Consider the following 22623-nt stretch of genomic DNA (forward strand, 5'->3'; position numbering starts at 1 on the left):
GTAAGTTTAGAATAGATGGAGCTCCCAGTGGTTTTCCATCCATGAACTGACCATATTCATATGATCTTCTTAGCTTCACTGTTACTACAGCATTAGGTGTTTCCAGGTCACCAGGCCACCTTCTCATGTGTAAGTCCCAGCCCTTGCATACATACATACATATAATCATCCTAAAAATTAAGTATTTTGAGCTATATATAATACAATTGCTAAGATATTGTTAAAACTAAGAATATTTCAAAGAAGCAAGTATAAACATTTTTTTCTTTTTAAAGCAACATATTTTGATGTCAACTCTTAAGTGTATAATTCTGCACCGCTGAATAAGAATGGTATAACCTGTTGGCTTTTCTGCCTGTTGCATGACATTAATTTTCCAGGTAGCAATTTAAGTTCCTGTTTAAGACAAACAACAGACTGAAAGAGCTCTGTTAGAGGGCATTGTCTGGACTTTTAGAGCCCTACTCACATGGCCACCACAAAGACAGTCTTCTGCACTGAATCTCAGGATTGACACCTAATGTAGAAACAACTGACAACATGCAGTTGTCTTTTGGTTCACGAAGCGAATTCTCCACAACTGTGGCTAAAGCACGATGGTGGAAACAGCAGACAGCATGCAATATTACGAAGAAGAAAAAGCAGCTGTGGAGTGGCTGTGCGGTGCCTCCTCTCTATTAGTAAGGTCGGGTTAGGCAAAGTGAGGATTCACCCTTTTTCAGTGTTCCTGAGGTAATGTGAAGGACTCTTCTATTTGTCTTCAGCTGCAAATTTGTTTGGAGAGATGCTGAGGGGGGGGGGGGGGAAGCCTGCTACCTTCAGCTGAGGTAGAAGATACATTGGCAGGAAGCGGCATTTTGTTCCTATTGGCAGTTTTGAATATACAATCTATCTCCTGCTGGTCAGATGGAATATAACCCATTTTTGCAATGACACCTAAGACAATCCAGAAAACTGCACATATATTCCTAAATTCACCACTGTGAATCAAACGGCACCATTAAGAAATGATGAAACATATGCTAGAAGTTTGCAGCTATTTGCACACAGCATGTTTCCAGTAGTGAGCTGTATAAAGACTGCCCCAGTGACCTATAAAATACTATTTATTCAGTTCAATTTAGATGCTGGCTGTGTGTGTGTGAGATGTGTGTGTGTGTGTATGAGAGAGAGAGAGAGAGATTTGGGGGGAAAGGAGAGATATTCAGGCTGCACACCATCGCTATCTCCATGTTTATTGTTTGAAGCATGGCTAAACAGCTATGCAAGAAGGTCAATAAATAACCTTTTCCTTATTTGCATATAATGGGAATTTTGACAAATTGGCTTTCAAGGAGAGAAGAAACATTCTGGTGTTGATAACTGCATTCCACTGAATGCTTAAATGTGACGCCGTCACAGTAATTGCCAATCAGCCTGTACACAGAAGCTGAAAAAACAAAATACATCACTTTGAACTCCTTGGCGCAAAATGTGTTTCACAATCAAGGTATCTCACCATCTACAAAAGCTGTCCAGCATGCAGTTAAATTTGACAATGTGCATTTTGTTAATGTGGAATTTTTTTCTTAAACACAAGTACCAAAACATTTATGCAAAACAATTTGTCTTATAGTGAAGTATTATAGTCTGTTCTGATTCCAAAGGAAGCATCTGTTCTGTGCATCCCACGGACGTCCAGCTTTTAAAAATGTCTCAATTCCCAAAAGGATGAAGGTCATCACAAAGCATGTTTAATTTAATATCACTGCTAATTGGTAAACGAACACTTCATTAAATTAGCCTGTTGAAAAGTAAGGTGTGCATAACATTTCAACATAATTTGAAACAAAAACGTGTGAGAAATAGCTTACTTACATTTTGCAGGCAAGTCATAACCACAAGTAATTTTTGCTTGTCCAGTTTCACAGCCACTCAGGTTGCGACACTCCGCAACTAGACAGGGCCCAGCTGCTCTATGTATACAGCCATCAACTAAAGTTTTTAAAAGGAAGAGAGAAAATTTGCTTTAAAGTCACTTATCAAAGGCTAAATGAATATGTTATGTAGCTATAGGCCTGTACTGTAATCACTGGGCATGGATGCACACATAATATGAACAGAAAGATGCTAAGCCTGCATATAAAGGAATTCTCACAAAACAATCCTCTCTTGTTGATGTTGCTGATTATTAATTTAGCCAGTTGTCAAGTGACAAAGAAATTTTGCTTTGTTTTATTAAAAGACAGTGTGAAAAATGTAAGCATAGTTTAATATTACCTTATGAATACTATCTAATACTTTTGAGTTAGTCAGTGAGGTAGTAAATGTTATAAGTAAATGAAATAAGTAGAATCATGCCTCTAGATTGCTTAGTACTTTCCATATCATAAAACCTAGTAATGTAGAACAATTTGCACACCACAAAAGCATATCTCCCGGAATTTCTTTTATATTACTATCATAATATCCCGAACAGTTAATCATTTATATCATAACAGCAGCAACTGTAATATCAGTGAAAAGTTACTGGTGCAGTTCTTGGTGCTTATTGCCCTCAAGAGCATGAAAGAAAAATATTAACTGTGGAAGAATAGCTGAAGAGAATAGAAACAGACATAACAACTGTAGCCTATTCATGTATAGTGAGAGAGATTTTTTCTCTCCAATTAGAGCACAGGAAAGAAAAATTAAAATCAATTAAAACAGAACAATAATCATTGCAAGTCACTACATCAATTACAATGCTATTAAATCATTATAAATAAACCAGTGGTCACCGTATGTTGTCTTCATATGCTCAGAAATTATGGCAATAAGAAATATTAAAATATGTCCAAGATTTAAAATCTCTAATAATATAAATATTTACATAAAACAAAGGAAATCATTATAGTTCTGCCATGTGGAATTGTCAAGATTCAGAGTCACAATGGGGTAAAATTAGAAACTTGTAGCATCTGCTCTCCTCAATATATTTTGGATTGCACCCAGACCCCAATTAGAGCCTGGGCTGATCCAAAATAGACCTGAAAATGTCCTTGCAGACCCATTACCCCTTCACTTCCAAAAATGTACAGTGGGACCTATAACATTATCTGATTTGGAAGGGGTCATTTTTAAATACTGGATTTGTTCCGGGCATCTGATTTAATAGAACGCTGTCTAAAACAGAAAGAGGAGGAAGATCCATTCAATGCACTAATTCAGAGTTCACTTGAAGTAAGAACACAAGAACAGCCCTGCTGGATCAGGCCCAAGGCCCATCTACTCCAGCATCCTGTTTCACACAGTGGCCCACCAGATGCCGCTGGAAGCCACAGGCAGGAGTTGAGGGCGTGCCCTCTCTCCTGCCATTACTCCCCTGCAACTGGTACTCAGAGGCATCCTGCCTTTGAGGCTGGAGGTGGCCCACAGTCCTCCGACTAGTAGCCATTGATAGACCTCTCCTCCATGAAGTCATCCAAACCCCTCTTAAAGCTGTCCAGGTTGTTGGCTGTCACCACATCCTGTGGCAGAGAGTTCAACGCGTTGTGCGAAAAAGTACTTCCGTTTGTTGGTCCTACACCTCCTGGCAATCAATTTCATGGAGTGACCCCTGGTTCTAGTGTTGTGTGAGAGGGAAAAGAATCTCTCTCTCTCCACTTTCTCCACACCATGCATGATTTTATAGACCTCTATCATGTCTCCCCGCAGTCGTCTTTTTTCTTAACTAAAAAGCCCCAGGTGTTGTAGTCTTGCCTCATAAGAAAGGTGCTCTAGGCCCCTGATCATCTTGGTTGCCCTCTTCTGTACCTTCTCCAGTTCAACAATGTCCTTTTTAAGATGTGGTGACCAGAATTGTACGAAGTACTCCAAGTGTGGTCGCACCATAGTTTTGTATAAGGGCATTATAATGTTAGCCGTTTTATTTTCAATCCCCTTCCTAATGATCCCTAGCATGGAATTGGCCTTTTTCACAGCTGCCACACATTGAGTCGACACTTTCAACAAGCTGTCCACCACAACCCCAAGATCCTTCTCCTGGTCCGTCACCGACAGCTCGGATCCCATCAGCATATACTTGAAGTTGGGGGTTTTCATCCCAATGTGCATCACTTTACACTTGCTAACATTGAACCGCATTTGCCATTTTGTCGCCCACTCCCCCAGTTTGGAGAGATCCTTTTGGAGCTGCTTACAATCTATTTTGGATTTCACTACCCGGAAGAGTTTGGTATCATCTGCAAATTTGGCCACATCGCTGCTTACCCCTGCATCTAGATCATTTATGAATAAATTAAAAAGCACCAGTCCCAGTACAGATCCCTGGGGGACCCCACTTCTTACTTCCCTCCATTGTGAAAACTCTCCATTTATACCTACCCTCTGTTTCCTGTCTTTCAACCAGTTAGCAATCCACACATGTACTTGTCCCTTTATCCCATGACAGCTAAGTTTCCTCAGGAGTCTTTGATGAGGAACTTTGTCAAAAGATTTTTGGAAGTCCAGATAGACTATGTCAACTGGATCACCTTGATCCACACACTCATCGACAAAGAAGTCCAAAAGGTTGGTGAGGCAAGATTTACCTTTGCAGAAGCCATGCTGGCTCACTCCCAGCAGGGCCTGTTCTTCTAGGTGCTTTACAATTTTATCCTTGAGGATGCTTTCCATCAATTTGCCTGGAATGGACGTTAGGCTAACTGGCCTGTAATTTCCCGGATCACCCCTGGATCCCTTCTTGAAAATCGGTGTTACATTTGCTACTCTCCAGTCCTCTGGTACAGAGCCCGATTTCAGGGATAAGTTAAATATTTTAGCACGGAGGTCGGCAATTTCACATTTGAGTTCTTTGAGGACTCTTGGATGGATGCCATCCGGCCCTGGTGATTTGTTAGCTTTCAGTTTTTCCAGACAGTTTAGAACATCATCTCTTGTCACTTCTATCTGACTCAGCTCTCTAGCCTCCATCCCTAAAAAGCCTGGATCAGGAACAGGTATATGCTCAGTATCCTCTGCCGTGAAGACAGATGCAAAGAACTCATTCAGCTTCTCTGCAACCTCCATATCCTCCTTAATAATCCCTTTCACTCCCTCATTGTCTAATGGTCCAACTGCCTCCCTGGCAGGTTTCCTGCTTCTGATGTACTTAAAGAAGTTTTTGTTATTCCCCTTGATACTTTTGGCTAAATGTTCCTCAAACTCTCTTTTTGCCTCCCTTATTGTCACCTTGCATTTCTTTTGCCAGAGTTTGTGTTCCTTTCTGTTCTCTTTGTTTGGACAGGCCTTCCAATTTTGGAAGGAAGTCTTCTTCCCATTTATGTCTTCCTTGACGGTACCCATTAGCCATGCTGGCATCCTCCTGGACTTAGTGGTACCTTTCCTCCTTTTGGGTATACAATCTAACTGGGCTTCTAGTATTGTGGTTTTGAGTAAACTCCATTTACTCTGGAGTGAAGTGACTCTCCTGATTTCCCCCCTCAGCTTTCTTTTCACTACACTCCTCATTTTGGAGAAGTTTCCTCTTCTGAAATTCAAAATGTCTGTGTTAGACATCCTTTGTGATTCTCTCCCCGCATGTATGGCACTGTGGTCACTGTTCCCTAAAGGGTCGATGACACTGACATCACGCACCAGGTCCTGGGTGTCACTCAGAATAAGATCCAAGGTCACCTTCTCTCTGGTCGGTTCCATGACCAACTGTTCTAGGGCACAGTCATTTAGCGTATCTAGAAATTTGACCTCTTTGTCCTGACTTGAATGTGAATTTACCCAGTCTATGTGTGGGTAGTTGAAATCACCCATAATTACAGCCCTGCCTCTCCTTGACGCCTCCCTGATTTCCTCCTGCAACTCCCAGTCACTGTCGGCATTTTGATCCGGAGGGCGATAGCGCGTCCCCAGTAGCACTTTCCCTTTCCGGCCTTGTATAGTCACCCACAGGGTTTCTGTGGAGGACTCCAGTCCACCTTGGTTTTCTAGCTTGTTAGAATCTATTCCTTCTTTAACATACAGTGCTACCCTTCCTCCATGGCGCCCCTCCCTGTCCCTTCTATAGAGTTTATATCCAGGGATAACAGTGTCCCACTGGTTCTCGCTGTTCCACCATGTTTCTGTTATGCCCACTATATCTATTTCTGCGTTAGCAACCAAGCACTCCAGCTCACCCATCTTGGCTCAGAGGCTTCTGGCATTGGCATATAAGCACCTATACACTGAATCTCTCCCCTGATGTATGCTATTCTTTTGACTCTTTGACCTGCTGGCACAGGCTCCCATCTGCTCTTTATGCGGTTCTGCTCTGTCCCCTTCTGTTTTATCTGAATTCTTTGCAGCCTCACACTTTAAAGGATGGCTTTTGCCAAACGGGACACTGCCCAGCTCCCATCAGCTATTCCCCAGGTGTCATTTTAAAAGCTGCTCTGCAACCTTTTTGATTTTAAGCGCCAGCAGTCTGATTCCATCTTGGTTCAAGTGCAGCCCGTTCCTTTTGTACAGGCCTTGCTTGCCCCAAAATGTGTCCCAGTGCCTAACAAATCTAAACCCCTCCTCCCGGCACCAACGCCTCATCCACACATTGAAACCCCTCAGCTCTGCCTGTCTCACTGTACTTGCGTGTGGAACAGGTAGCATTTCTGAGAATGCTACCTTGGGGATCCTGGACTTCAAAATGCTACCTATCAGCCTAAATTGGGCTTCCAGGACCTCCCGACTGCATTTCCCCACATCGTTGGTGCCAACGTGCACCACGACAGCTGTCTCCTCCCCAGCACTGCCTAGGAGCCTGTCTAGACACTGCGTAATGTCCGCAACCTTCGCACCAGGCAGGCAAGTCACCGTGCGGTCAACACGTGTGTCACAAACCCATCTCTCTATCCCCCTAATGATCGAATCACCAACTACAAGGAGGCCCCCACCCCACAGAGGAGTATCCCCTGTGCGAGAGGATATGGGCTCATCATCCACGGAAGGGGTCCCTTCTAAAGGAGTATTTCCCTCTTCCTCAGACCGATGTCCTCCTTGCCCAAGACCTTCATTCTCCCTGACAGCAGAGGAGCTACCAGCCCTGGAGTGGGATGTCTCTATCACATCCCTGAAGTTCTCATCCACATGCCTCTCTGTCTCTCTGAGCTTCTCCAGATCCGCCACCTTGGTCTCAAGGGAACGGATTTGTACCCTGAGAGCCAGGAGCTCCTTGCACCGAGCACACACCCATGACTTCTGCCCATAGGACAAATAGTCGTACATGTGGCACGTTGTGCAATACACTGGGAAGTGCCCCTTCCCCTGCTGATCTTCATACTGTTTTAGTTGGCTTTTTACAGTATTTAGGGAGCTTATTGTCCATTTATTAGATAGTTTATTAGGATAGGTCTCAGCTGTAATGGTCAACTATTTAACTGTCCAAACAGTCTTTCCCAAGAATATGAGGGATACGAGGGAAGGATATGTACTTACGTTCTCTTCTCCACCAGGCTCCTTGTGATCACAGGGGCTTGTTCCAGGCTCCCCCGCACACTTCCCGCTAAACTCCTGCTAAACTCCTATGTCCTGTTTGCTATCCCTGTTCGATATGCTGGGACATCAGCATGGAACGTTTACACTGAATGACTATACAGTTTATTTTCAAATCCCAAGGGGATTCTTGAATTATATCAGGAGGATGAATTGTAGTAGATTGCATATCCACAAACATTTGTCAGATTAAATGTCATTGAAAATAGGTTCGTTGGTTTTACTAGGCTGGTTTAGACGACATATGAAACCGGAGGTCTGTTCACCTCTGGTTTCGCTACCCATGCATCTGAACCTGGAGAACGGCAGTTAAGCGGGAAAATGGACCTGCAGTTTCTCTCAAGTGTCCACTTGAGCCCCCTCTGAAATCTAGTTACGTATTACATTCATAATATGTAACTAAATGGGAGAAAGGGGGAACTAAGGGTCATGCCAGTAGTTGCTGACGTAGCAAAGTGTTGAGTGACCAGTGCTGTCATTTAAAAAGGCTGAAACTGAAGGTTTTACTTTATTATACTTCAGAAACATGCTTGAACTCTTTGATGTGCTTTATTCCTTTGTTAGCTTTCAGGCAGTCTAGATTTAAAAAAGCATAAATGATTCCTTTTAATACTCAAAATCCATGCTGAAGCTGTCTCATTAAATTTACAAGATGCTATTCTGAAGTGTATTTTAATCATCACAGGCAAGCACAATTATAAAATTGCATTTTCAAACCTCTCCATTTGAAACATTCAGTATTTTCCACACTAGAAATAAATGTGAACCCGGGAGAAGAAATAAATGTACAAAATATGTGCCTGTGCTGCGAAAATCCCAATTGCCAAGAAGCGTAAGTGTGAATTCTCAACTACAGTTATATAACGGTTATATAAATTATGGGATATAGTACTAATGAAGAAACTGACAAGCTTTATAAGCCTGGAAGAGGACAGACAAGAATGATTGATATCCAAGGAAATTGATGTGTGTTTCATTATTTGAATACCTATAATATAGATGCTCATGGATCATAGTGTGCCCTTTCTTTCTTGTAGCTTGCTTCTCAATTGTGTGTGTGTGTGTGTGTGTGTGTGTGTGTGTGTGTGTACATATACCACAATTACAAATTTTGTGTGTGTGTGTGTGTGTGTGTGTGTGTGTGTACATATACCACAATTACAAGGGTGGCTGTTAATACCCAAGCTCTAATCTGCATGATATTTTTAGAGTAGGATATGAAAAACTGACTCCCTTTCAAACCACTCTAACATTCACACCTAGCTCAAGCCATGTACCATCTCCATCTGTGCATGGAAGAACGGTTCTTGCATCCAGGACTTTTTTTAGACTGGAAGAAGAATTAGGCCTGGACCCCATACAGGACAATAAAGATGAAGGAGTGGCAATGCCAAATCTTTCTTACTACTACACAGCTTTACAACTTGCAAAATGGTAAGGTGGGGTATGAAAGGATCCTTTGCTCCTGAATGGACTCATTCATAACAATTGCCTTCTAGCCTTTGAAAGCTGTCATATGGACAACAAAATGAAAAGAACATATAAATATCTAACAGACTCTACCACATGCAACATCTTGGATAGGTGGTATTGTCACACCAGGTATATTGCCACTGGTGCAGTTTTCAATACATCCAGTGTTTCGAAACAAGCTTCTCTTTAACCATTCCTGTTCTTGGATGAAGGCGAAATCAAGCAATTTTCTATCTTGTATCACTATCACAGCCTAATACCATTGGATAAGCTGCAGCAGTTATCCCTTGAGATCTGCCTCCCTTGGCTGGAATACCTGCAGATACAAAGTGTTATGAAAAAGAATTATTTATTCCATATGCGAGTCATTAGAGAGCTGACACCATTTGAAAACCTGTACCACATAGCAGATTTAGTAAACAAAAACCGAGTTTCACAGATTTATCAGATGCTACTTTAAGAAGAGCAGAATAAACAGAACACCTGACATGAAAATGAGGGGGAAATATTAGAACTGGACATCCTAGAAAAGGACTTAAGAATAGTATGGTCTGGAACCAACTAAATAACTATGTGTAATCCCCCACAATATTTTAGTATTCAAACCTAACCCAGTATTTTAGTATGCAAATATCGCTTCTTACCCCACCTTACCATTTTGCAAGTTGTAAAGTTGCATATTAGTAAGAAATATTTGACATTGCCACTCCATCTTTATTGTCCTATATGGGGACAACCTAACCATGGCATATATATGGAAGGGATATCCAAAGACCAAGTGCTACTTACATCTCTGGTGTCAAAATGTAACTATTTTGAAAAATGATCCAAATCAACATTAAACTAGAAAAATACAAACTTAATCCATGAGCAATGCTACAGGAAGGTATCCATGATAAGGACTCAAGCAGTTACTATAAGATTTATAATCTCCTGACAGTGGTGTGCCAAGCCATAACACACAAATGTGTTAACCCAACCAACAGAAAGCGACTGGATACTAAAAATTGAGGATTTATTGATAATGGACAAGTAATGTTAAAAAATCTGATCTCAGCAAGGGAAGCAGAAAGTAAAGCACTTCATGGAAAACTAGTGGACCCTGATTACTTGCATGGAAATTCTGAACTTGAATAACCACCCAGAGACATAAGTTTTGGGGAGTATAAAAATATGCTAAATAAATAAATAAATAAATAAATAAGCAAGCAAGCAAGCCAAACAAATATAAAACTATGAGGCGGGTCTCATGATCAGTGAGACCCATTTTGTCCGGGTTAGCGGGGAGAGCGGGCTAAGCCTGCTCTCCCTGCAGACGATTGGGAAGCCCTGCCGGGGTGGCCGGATTAGCCATCCACACGACTGCCGGCTCTGTGATGGAGCCAGCGGGGCCTGGGGAGTTGGGGGGGGCACGCGGCCCCCGGAAGCTCCAGCATGCCCTGCGCGCGTGTGCAGGGCATGCTGGAGAGACATCTGAGCCGGGAGGCTGCTTTTGAGCCTCCCAGCCGGGGGTCTACTCATGAGTAGCCGCAGCACAGAGCCGCACCACGGCAACTCACAAGCAAAAAAACCGGGTGTGCAGAGCGCTTGCTCCATAGACCCGGTTTAAGGGGAGGGTTACTTGAGCGGTTACTCGCTCAGGAACCACTGGGCTCACAGCCAAGCCTGGTGGTTCACACGATCTGCAAAAATTGGGCTAGGCTCCCTTAGCCCGATTTTTGCAGACCGTGTGAATAGCCTCTATATGTTTGTTTTAGCGGTACTCACTGAACTTGCTATATCAGCATGCCAACTAACTTGAAATTTTCAGCTTTAAAAAAGTGAGCAACAGGAGTGAGGATGGGGGCAAAGTTATACATTTTTGTTTTCTTGGGTTGTCTCAGACCCAATAAAACTGAACACTTAAAAAGACAATTTTTTAAATGGATGAGAATTATTTTTTAAAAATATGTTTTGCAAGCACTGTGGCTTTCATGATCCATACTTTGTGGAGGTCTAGTCTGATATGATTCTTGATTAGCACATTAAGATGAAGAAACCTATCTGGTGCCCTAAGGAAGTGTTCCCTCCTGACATCCCTCTTTCACAAACAATGCATTCCTCTAGAGTGCTCCAATTTATACTAGACTCCATGGGTTTAGTTCTGAGTTAGCATGTGTTGTTTCATATTCATGGTGAGCATTTCTCATCTATTTACAGACCAAGGTCATCTTTTTACTTTCAGACGCAGAAAGGCAGACACAGCCCCAATGGCTCAATATACCAACCAACTAAAAAACGGATCTGGGATTCAGGTTGATTTAGTTCCATTGATTTCTATAGCATTAAATCAGCTTGAATCTATATCATTTGATTTAGTAGGTATGTGGATTTTCAAAATCTGAGTACATAGGTCTAAATTGGATACTCTGTAATAGGAATGTGTCACCTTAAATACAGGTATTGCAGATTGGACTCTTGTTCATGTCAGAAAGATGTATACACAAACTCTATAAACAGATGAGGTTCAGTTTTTATTTATTTTTGTATGAGTGAACTTTAGACCTGGTACAATACAAGTAATGTTTATGTATAGCTTTAATTCTGTGATCCCTTCAGTTCCTGTATGGATACACTGTCATAGTCTGTATTAGCTTCTACAGTCTCGCTTTTAAAGCTCTCCTCCATCTTCCATCCATTTTCACAGATGCTCATAAATGGTCAGCTTCTACTACAACCATTTCTATGTTTATGCTTTCCTGCCTATCATGCATAGAACAATCCCTCTCCTTTACTCCTGAGACAATTTTCTTCTCTTCTTTTAAAGCCTACTTTCCCCATCAAGGAAAGTCCCTTCTTAGCTAGGGATGTGCACGAACCTTGGTTCGGCGCTGAAGAGACGAGCAGAGTGGGATCTTTTTTAAAGAGGAAAGCAGGTCCTTGCCTGCTCTCTCCTGCTGTGATGGCACTGTCCCCAAGAACCAGCACACACATGGCATCTGCACATGCATGGATACCATATGCATGCCGGCACTGTGTGCAGGTTCCTGCTTGCTGCTCCCCTCCCTGCAGCGCTGAACCAGTCTGGACCTGATCCAAACCGGTTCAGTGCCGAACCAGTGCACAAACCTTGTTTTGTACACATCACCATCCTGAACCAACCTCACCTCACCTTACCTATTTCTACACTGCAGTCTGATTTTCCCTTAAACTATCTCAAGGGAAACTAGTTCTATCCTGTGTTCTGTCCTAATCCTGTGTACAGTATTATCCTAATCCTATGTTAGTCTCTGGTTTCATGCCAAACCTACCATACCCACCTGAGGAAAGAGTAATTTAGAGTATTCTGTAAAGCAGCTAGTACTAGTGCTAAATTCATGTTACACGGAATTACTAGTGGAGTTTAAAGCCATTATTTGTATTACAAATAATTGCATTACAAATGTTCCAGCTCTTAGGAACCATACTTTATTTATTACAGTTATATCCCACCTTTCTTCCCTCATGGAACTCAAAGCAGCTCATATGGGGTTCCAAGACCGTCATTCATTCAGGCACTGATCAGAACTAGACCTGTTTAGCTTCAGCAGGTTGGCTGAACATGTACCCTCACAACCATGCCCTGGGACCTTCCAAAAACACTGGGACCATAAGTAGAATTCCTAGGTCTCAGCTGTCTGTTTAAATACTTTCATGCATAAGAAGATTACATCCCCTCCGTGTCCTGCAGCCACTTCCTGCTGGTCCCCTTACCCAGAGAGCAGGAAACAGGGGTCACGTGTGGCAGAACAAGGCAGATGCAATGACAGCCAAAATCTCTGACCAGAACACCTTCCCACAAAAGACTGTATTTTTCCCCACTTGCAATCTTGCAAACGCTTTTATGCAAAGAAAAAACAACGCAGTACTAGGATGATCAATGGTCATTTGGAACATAAACAAGGAACCCAAGTGTTCTGTTTATCACTCTGAAAATAATTGCTTAGTAGAAGATGAGAAGGACACAGTAATTTGCTAGGGGTTTTTTACTTGAACTATATTAAAAACAATGAGTACAGTATTTAGATTTGTCAAAAAGCACTAGAAAAAGCCATAAGCAATGTCCTTTCAAAGCACACAAGAAAAATATAACAAAGCTAAATGCCTGCTCATGAATTACTTATATAGCATTTGTGTGCAAAAAAAATCTTAGCAGCTCTGCCCAGTTTAATATTTAAAGTTATACAATAGACACTGAAAAGTTAATAATGTACAATGCAGATAGATGTATTTCTTATTGAGGGGAAAACCTTAAGAATGGAAAATTAAACCAAGGCATAGCAAATAGCATTAACAGTGCCGGGGGATGCTTTGTGAACAAAAAGGCTCAGCATATTTTGCCTTGCTCCTGCAGGTGCGGATAAAAAAGTAAAGGGAAAGTTGTGCCGTCAGGTTGGTGTCGACTCCTGGCAACCACAGAGCCATGTAGTTTTCATTGGTAGAATACAGGAGGGGTTTACCATTGCCATCTCCCACACAGTATGAGATGAAGCCTTTCAGCATCTTCCTATATTGCTGATAACCGATATACAGGGGCGGTCCAGGATGGAATTACAGGGGGTGCAACAGGAATCCCCCCCTCATATATATTGGGGCTTGGATTTTCTCTCTCTTGCAAATGCACTATGTCAGGGGTGTCAAACTCAAATCGGGTGGTGGGCCAGATTGGATTCTGATGAACCTCTGGGGTGCCGCACATAGTCTTACACCACCTCATGCCCACCTCGCACCACTTTCTGTCTTCCTCTTCCCCCACATCTCTCATTCCCTTTCTCCCCCGCCCCTTGCCCTGCTAGTTAAATTAGCTGAATGCTAATTTTTTACACCAAAACATACTCAGAGGAAGATAGATTTTGCACGCACAATCCTGCCACTCTCCCCTCTTCTCTTCTCTCCCCCTTGCAGAGGTGTTGCTACTAGGTTCTTAAAAGATCAAGGGCTTGGGCTGACAGGGCCTGCTCGGGGCCCACAGACTCCTCACATTTTGACAATTAAACCCTTTCGTGCTCTCTAAAGGTATCCTACATTCTCCTCCCCACTTGTTTACTTGACCACTAAAAATTAATCTCCTTTTTCTTCTGCAATCAATAGGCACACACTGTTTAGAACCAGTGTGGTGTAGTGATTAGAGTGTTAAGACTAGGACTGGGGGGACCTGGCATTCCCCAATCAGGCGTGAAACCCACTGCAGGACCTTAGGTGAGACACTGAGGCTATTCTCATGACCATGCAGAATCAGGCTAAGGAAGGCCAGCCCCGTTCTGCGCAGTCGAGTGCTGCAATGGGACTCGCACAGCTCTTGGCAGCAAACCTTCAAAAATATCCCTCACCTTAAATGAGGTCAGCAGAGCAAGCGCTCCTCTAACCCCGTTCTGATTGTGAGACGCTGCAGTGCGCCTCCATGCTGCAGCGATTCACGAGGAGACCCCCGACCAGGGGGCTCGAACAAGCCACCTGGCCTCAGGGGTCTCCCCAGGATGCCCCTCACACTCATGTGGGGTATGCTGGGACTTCTGGGGACCAGGTGGCCCCCGATCCCCTCTGCCCCTCCCAGCTCCATGACGCAGCCGATAATTGTGTGGGGAGTCCGCTCACCCCACAAACTAGGGATGTGCAAATTGATTCTGGTACAAATCAATTTGTACCTGAATCTAGCTGATTTGGGTGATTTGGAGACCAAACAAATCACCCCTGTGGTCCATTCACTAGATTCGGGTACAAATCGAACCACGTCTGATTAGATTTGAATCGATTCAAGATTTGGATCCCTCCTATTAATTTCCCCAAATTCCCAGCTTTTTTTTTTTTTTTAAAGGTAAGCTCTAGCCCTTGTGGAAGTGGAGTTATGGAGCAAAATGTGCGGTCACTATTTTTCAAGTGTTTGGATTCTTTGATGTATAATAACTTTCCCTCAATGAATCCCTATGAGGATTCATTACACACCTTCATTTCTTCTATTCATTTTGACTGTCTTTTCAACAGTGCCAACTGTCAACTGCCATGTGCCAACTACAACCCACTCCCACCAGTAAGGCAGTGGGGTACTACTCAGTTTATGTTCTAGGATTATTTTCAAGTGTTTAGGTTCTTTGGTGTCTAATAACCTTTCCTCATAATGAATCCCTGTGAGGATTCATTATACACCAAAGAGTATAAATACCTCAAAAATTCCTAAAATAAAATTCCACTGGGAATTTCCTAAAATTCCCAGTGGCTTGTGGGTTGGGGGGTAGTTGGAACAAGGGATGCCACTAATTCCCTACCCCCACCCGCAAAGCAGTGGGGTCAAAATGAACAGAAGAAATGAAGGTGTGTAATGAAGACAACAAAGAATCTAAACACTTCAAAAATTCCTAAAAAATAAACTGAGTACCCCAGTGTGTGGGGGGGGGAGGTGTAGTTGACACATGGCATTTGACAGTTGGCACTGTCCAATGCTAGTCAAAAAGAACAGAAGAAATGAAGGTTTGCAATGAATCCTCATAGGGATTCATTATGAGGAAAAGTTATTATACACCAAAGAATCCAAACTTTTGAAAAATAATGACTGCACATTTTGCTCCCTAATGCCACTTCTACAAGGGCTAGAGCAGGGGTGAGGAACCTTGGCCCTCCAGCTGTTTTTGAACTACAACTCCCATCATAATGGCTGGGGATGATGGGAGTTGTAGTTCAAAAACATCTGGAGGGCCAAGGTTCCTCACCCCTGGGCTAGAGCTTAGCTTTTTAAAAAAGCAAGCAAGCAAGAAAGCTGGGGATCCGTGTTAGGGTTAGGATATGCCAACTTCAAATCCCCATTGTTTCCTTGGTGAAAATGTTCAAAAATCAGTAAAAACTAAAAAAAAATCATTAAAGGTCAACCAAATGTCCTACCGCCTTGAAACGTGGGTGGTAGGTGGCACCCATGGAGACCTACCCACTACGCAAATCTGGTACCCCTAGGACCTTGTTTAGTGGTCCAAATTGGTCCAAATCTGAATCAAATCAAATACAAATCAAATCTGGGGTAATTTGGGGGGGTATATTTGGACACAAAACAAATCAGCAGTGATTTGTTTTAGGCACAAATTGAATCTAAATAATCAATTTGTGCACATCCCTACCGCAAACCACCTCGAAGCGCTTCACTTTGCTTGTGTAAAGCGCCTCACTCTCTCTCTCCAAACCTACCTCACAGGATTGTTGTGAGGATAAAAGTGTGCAGGAAGATCAGGTACACTACTCAGAACTCTTTGGAGGAAGAACACGATATGTGTCATAATAAAATATAATGTGTGTATAACATACATATTTATGTTGACTTTGAGCCACATGCACTCCAATCCTCAACATGTAAACTCAGAAGCAAATTCAACAGCTTTTTTTACACCTATCAAAGTAGCAAGCAACCCAGTTTGCATTCTCTTCAAGCAAAACACATAAGCTATAGTGTATGTCTATACACTACAGTGTATATACAGTGTGTATAGTGTGTATCTATACACTACAGAAGGAAACACCACCAATTTGATTTCAAACAGGACAGCAGAATGTCATATATGTTTACCCCAATTTCTTAGAATTTAAAGACAACCAAGCATTTCATTGGCAAGAGAGTTTTTAAGATGATTTTCAAAGCCTTATTTTGAAGCAAATGTATAAAAATAGACTTTTGGTGGAGGAGGAAGTTTAATGTTCATTTTAACAATTATTGAAGCTACTTTCAAAAAGGGTATTTTAGTCCATTACAAGTTTATTAAAAAGACAATATGTAAATTATTCATATATGAGCTACTGCTACAAGTACAAAGTAAAATAAAATAGTAATGACTAGCTGAACCCGCACAGAGCATCTGTGCGGCAGTACACTCCCCCCACCTTCTGCCCCAGTCTCTTCTCCGTGCCACCGCCTTCTGCCCCAGTCTCCTCTCCCCGCCGCTGCCTTCTGCCCCAGTCTCCTCTCCCCGCCGCCGCCTTCTGCCCCAGTCTCCTCTCCCCGCCACCACCTTCTGCCCCATCTCCTCTCCCCCCCACCGCCTTCTGTGCCAGTCTCCTCTCCCCCCCACCACCTTCTGCCCCAGTCTCCTCCCCTTCCGCCAGGCACCCCATTTCCCACCACTGCAAAGCAGGTGAACTTCGCGGCGGAGCTGCTTGCCTTTTTGCAGTCCCTCAGTCTTCGTTTTGCAGTCCCTCATGTCATCGCTACCAGCCCCAGCCGTCCCCTCCCAACTACCCCCAACCACTGAATTTCCTCCCACTCCTTGAGGATGCTCCTTGAGACTGTGTGTCCATTGTCTCTGCCCTTGGGTCCTTGGGTCCGTTTACCTCACAGGGGTCCCGCTTCCTCCTTTCTCCTTTCCCCTACAGTTTTCCTCCTTCCTCCCAACTCTGCCGATGCTTTGCTAACCGCTCTCTCCCGCCTGCCTCCCTCACTGCCGTTCGCCATCCAGACGCATCCCCACATCCCCATGCAGTTCCCAACGCAGTCGGCCGTAAGAGAATTAAATATATAGATTATAAAGGGAGACATGTTGAGAGAGAACCATTTTCTCGTAATTTGCTATTTAAGCCATTTTGAGAACTTTGTTGCTAAAAAGCAGCATATAAATATTTTTAATGGGGGTGGCATGGAGAGAAAGAGAAACCCACACACAGAGGCCAGATTAGAGCTATAAGGTGTTTAGTATTTTCAGGAACAAAAGACAGGAACAAAAACAAAAACAGATCCATTTTGTTAGAGCATTTTTTCTCTTATTCTTTTTAAAGTTTCCAATACTTTTGAACTGACTCGTTTCCTCACAAGAAGGTATATTGTTGGGATGGAGATGTTTTTTTCTTACAAGTTCATATTAAAACTGAAAATGATTTTTTTAAAGTGTAAAACTCTCTCACACAAACACAAACAAGGAACACATGCACACAAATAGAGATTACTTCTCGATGTACACACACACACACACACAAACACAGAGGGGTTGGTGGGTCAGGGAGAGGAATACAGTGGCTTAAGCAACTCCATCGTCCTCCTGGCAAATTGCAGTACATTCAAAGGCCGGCCAGAGCAGGGGAGGAGCACAAGACCTCAGGAGAACAAATCAGGCTGCTGCTGCTTGCTGCTGCTCCCCCTGCTGGGAAAGAGCAGGAATAGCAGGAAGTGAAGTTAACCCTTTTTTTGATGACACCACCGCCAAGGAACTGCTGATCTGGGCCCAAATTCACAGGGGGTGCAACTGCACCCTTGCACCACCACCCCTGGATCTGCCCCTGTCGATATAGAACCGGCAACCTCTTGCTCACTAGGCAAGTTACTTCCCTGCTGCGCCATTATGTGGCTGCAGGTGCTAATAACATTTGTAAAATAACCAAGCATCACAGCAAAATGCGAGAAATCATAGGAAGAAAGACAAATCCAATGCTGGCCTTAAGAGTGGGCAAGCTGGATAATTGTCCAGAGCGCCCAAGGGCCACTGAGCTTGGTGGGTAGCTCTCTGTTGAGTGCATTGGCCTAATCATTGTGGGGAAGGGAGTTGATGGGTCTGCTCTGAAGTGTGGTAGTAACCACCCTTCGTGACTATGCTTGGCTCAAAAGGGGAAAATTAGCTTCAAATGGTTGCAGACCAGACCACAGTTACACCTTAAAATACCTGGGAAAGTTGATGACGGTGTGAACACATTGGAAAAGACTAATTAAATTGGACACATTGAGATTTGCTTTACTGAGGGGTAATGGGATACAGAAAGGCTAAGCAGAGGATTAACGCCTAGTGAACTTGCCAGTAATGGTCTTCCCATTTTTATCTTTATCTGATCTAGATGCGGTCCTTCTCTCCAGTTGGTGCAAGCACGTGGCAAGCTATGAGGCGCAGAGGTACATGGGGGTAGTGTGCACAAAGTTAAGAGGTCAGTGGAAAGAGATCAATGCCCATTTGGGAGAGATATTTATAGCTGAAAAATAGTCTGAGGACATGATTTTAGTCTTTGGGGGACCGCTGAAAGATTTTTGCGTAATCTGAAAAATGAAAGTATTTTGGAATTCTTGCTCCATATAAGGCATGAATATCAATTAGGTTATGTCCTGGATATTGCCTCATGTGTGCTACATAAACAAACAAGTTGCTTCGTAGGTTATTGCTGAAGGTGGCAATCTGAATAGAAATGGGAGGAGGTACATCTCACTCTCTGGCATTGCTCACCCAGTCTTGTTAATGACAGAAAAGGGGAAGATAAAAGTTTATCCTCGAAACCTCTGATTTGGTCTGCCCTGAATCTCTCTGTATATGCTCAGATGCAATCAGAGGGGCATCCCCTTAGTCCATTATAGTTTCCAAAGATGTTGGGGCAGCATGGAGAAACACCTCATCAGAATGACCTGTAATTTTGGAATGCAGCCAGCTAAAGCTTCTCTTCCAAGCAGGCTAGGAAAATGGCTACATTTTCTGGTTTGTGGGATATAATGAAGTACCTCAAAATGGTGTAGCAAGCAAGTCTGAAACAGGGGGCAAGGCACTCCTCACCCAGGGTGCCGTTTATCCAAGGGGCTGACAGTGGGCAAACCTCATCTTTTTTTCCAGCCTTTTAAAGTCTGAACAAACAAGAGAGAAATTAACATGTGTGTTGCTACTGTGACCCATTCATAGTGTCTAATTGATTCAAAAGTTACTTTATGGTGTTTTATGAGGTGGACAATACTGTTGTCCATATAGTGATTACTGGTGCCAGTATTAAATGGCACCATTACATTATGTGAATGCCTCACAAAGACCCATGAAGGAGGTCCACCAAGAAATGTTCCTTAGATGGCTTGTAAAAGCCTTTCACTCACTGTGCTCTTTGGCTTATGCTGACTTGAGGAACCATGGCTGAAAAGGAAACTAAACAAGGAGATCATCCAGTTGGGCAAACCATGCCTGGGAAATTCCTGTTTCAACATCAGGGAGGATGACATCCTTGATGACATTAGGGATAGAGATCTCATGACTATAACTTGTTTGCACTGCCTATCATGTTATTTCTTGGCTATGTAAGAACCAACATTTTGAAATAAACTAGCTGGGACAGGCGCATAGCATCTGCACCTCCGGCCAGCCCCCACTCACCTGCCGCCACCTTTTTCTTTCCCCCACCCCCGCCACTTTCTGACCGGCCGGCCTGCTTCTTCTTTCCCCTCGCCCGTTTTTCTGCTCCCCCTGCTGTTTTCTGGCTGGCCAGCCCACCATCTCCCCGCCAGCCACGTCTCCACCCCTGCCACTTCCTGGTCAGCCAGCCCGCTTCTTCTCCCCCCTGCCCGGCCGACCATGCCCCCTGCTTGCCAGCCAGCCCCCTTCTTCTCCCCCCGCCCGCTTTCTGGCTGGCTGGCCAGTCAGCTGGCCCTCTTCTCCCCCCCCCCCCACCGCCCTCCACTGCTTTCTGGCCAGCCAGCCATTGTTTTCTTTCCCAGCCGGCCGCTGCTGCAGCCACCATGTACTTCCCTCCCACCTGTCCTGTGGCTATCTGGCAGCTCTCCAAACTCTCGCGGGAGCTGCCACACATGGGATTAGCCACGGGTATACCTTAGAGAATTAAATATATAGATAGATATATCAAAAGTTTAACTGCATTGTGGATTTTAATATAATCATCACACACAAATTCATCCCTTCTGCATACTGTTTCTCATGTTGTTGCAATTACTCTTCTCATTTACTTAAGCAGCACCCTGGTAAGATGGGACATTACTGTTGTTCTTATAGCTGGGGATCCATGACTGATTCCACAAATCCGTGTCTCCAAGATTCAATGTCAGGTTCATTTTCCTTGGCCTATACTGGTCAGAAGTCAAACTCAACAACAGATAATTTATAAGATATCTGTAATCCTATGTAGCCAACAATACTCCCATCCCCAATTAGAGATCATGTTCTAAACCTGCTAAAAGGTCTGAATAGTTGTCATGAATGGGGAGGGGAAACATTTTTGGCACAACTGGCATTTATAACACCAACCCTAACTAGATCCTTCCCTTTCTCTACATCCTGGAACTTCTATCACACACACATCCCTTACTCTCACACAATTGTCTTCTCTTTCAGCCTGATCTGTCTCTGCTTACATCTAGCATGTTAACTGGTGGAGTAATTTTGTCCTCCTCCTCCATTCCCCTTCACACTGCTCTAAAAAGATTCTGCTCTCTCCCTACTCTAACATGGGACAAAGATGCACTAAATCCCCCGCCCTCTTTATTTTTTCACTTCTGAATAGGAGCCTCTTGAATTCTACTTAATCACACACCCCTTCCTCTTGCCTCATGTTACTACTATTAAATGCATAACAACACTCAAGTACTTCTGTCCAAATATATTCCATCACACTATGAAATGGGGCCATGTTTATGACTCTAACAGTTGATGTAACTGTTGTCATCAATATAATGAACCTTTTTGACCATCTCCAAAGAGAGATGTCTTGTTTTCTAAAGTAGGCATGAAACTCACCATGAGATAAAAACATTAACATAAATAAAACCCTACAGGCAAAATACTTTTCTAGCTCAAGAGCCCAACATCCAGCTTGCTGAGACAGTGTATAGTGTACAATAAATTTAGAATACAATACATTCACACTTCTAGAGGCCCACTCAAAGAATGCAAGGACTCAGGAAAATATGTATCTTCTAAAATCTGCTTGAATGTCATGTTTTTGGCAGACCAAAAAAATGCTTGCTTGCCATCCAGCTGGTGTGTGTGTGTGTATGTGTATATAAATAAAGCCAATTTTCTGATACAAAGGAATCTATATGAATATTTTAACTTTTGTTCTATTAGAGTAAGGGATTACTTATCACTTAAACTTCAAAATAATTGTTTTTGGGTGGTTGGTTTTCCTTTACCTGTTGTAGGCTAGGCATTTCTTCAGGATTATTCATAGATAATAATGAAAGAATTAGCAAGTTCGACCCTATCCATCCCCCCCCCACTGCTTTTTAATTTTAACCAAACCAAACCAAAAGCTCAGTCTACGGTTACAAGAATATGGATCAATTTTGCAAGCTAATGCATCACAGCTTACTCCAAACAGATCTTGTCTTCTAGTTCAAAGTCAAAATGTGCCCAAAATCACACAATTTAGTAAACACAGGTTTATGGAATTATGTATACTAGACACTAAAACAAAGCTGCTCAACTTCAGCCCTCCAGCTGGTTTTGGACTACAACTCCTATAATCCCCAGCCACAGTGGCCCGTAGCCAGGGATTATGGGAGTTGTAGGCCAACATCTGCAGGAGGGCCAAAGTTGAGCAGCCCTAACACTAACTAATAATGAGCAAGTCCTTTAAGACTTTCTAGGTTAAATTCTAGTTAGATTTTTTTCAGGAGAGCAACAGGCAGCCATCTCTGATTGTGACACGTTCATGCAAAATGCAGTCTTTTCATGTGCCTAGATGAGTAAATACTTATAAACTGTTACTAGATGTAGACATGTATCCATTGTTTCCATGAGTCATGGGTCGGGATTCAAGGTGCTGTACTGGGTTTTCCTCACACTCAGGAGGATTTCTGTGACAATTATCCAAGCACTCCCTAGGTCAGGAAGCCCTCCAGAGTGGCAATCAATTAAGTCAGGAGACACCCATGAAGCATTTTTTGCTTAAAAAATAATAATCATCATATGCGCATGCATCCTCTGTGCACAAAGAGGGGGA

The 22623-nt window shown here is 43.1% G+C and overlaps 1 protein-coding gene across 5 annotated transcripts in view; it reads right to left on the reverse strand.

Annotated features, from left to right (window-relative positions):
- The window catches only part of MACROD2 (mono-ADP ribosylhydrolase 2), a 1527488-nt gene that overhangs the window by 1111241 nt on the left and 393624 nt on the right, over positions 1–22623 (reverse strand). For all 5 annotated transcript variants that reach the window (XM_053284588.1, XM_053284587.1, XM_053284586.1 and 2 more), the window contains one exon: positions 1858–1974. In XM_053284588.1, coding sequence (XP_053140563.1) covers positions 1858–1974 — 117 coding nt within the window. The remainder of the gene's footprint in view (positions 1–1857; positions 1975–22623) is intronic.

The sequence above is a fragment of the Hemicordylus capensis genome, chromosome 1, assembly GCF_027244095.1.
Source record: "Hemicordylus capensis ecotype Gifberg chromosome 1, rHemCap1.1.pri, whole genome shotgun sequence".
Classification (NCBI taxonomy): Eukaryota; Metazoa; Chordata; class Lepidosauria; order Squamata; family Cordylidae; genus Hemicordylus; species Hemicordylus capensis.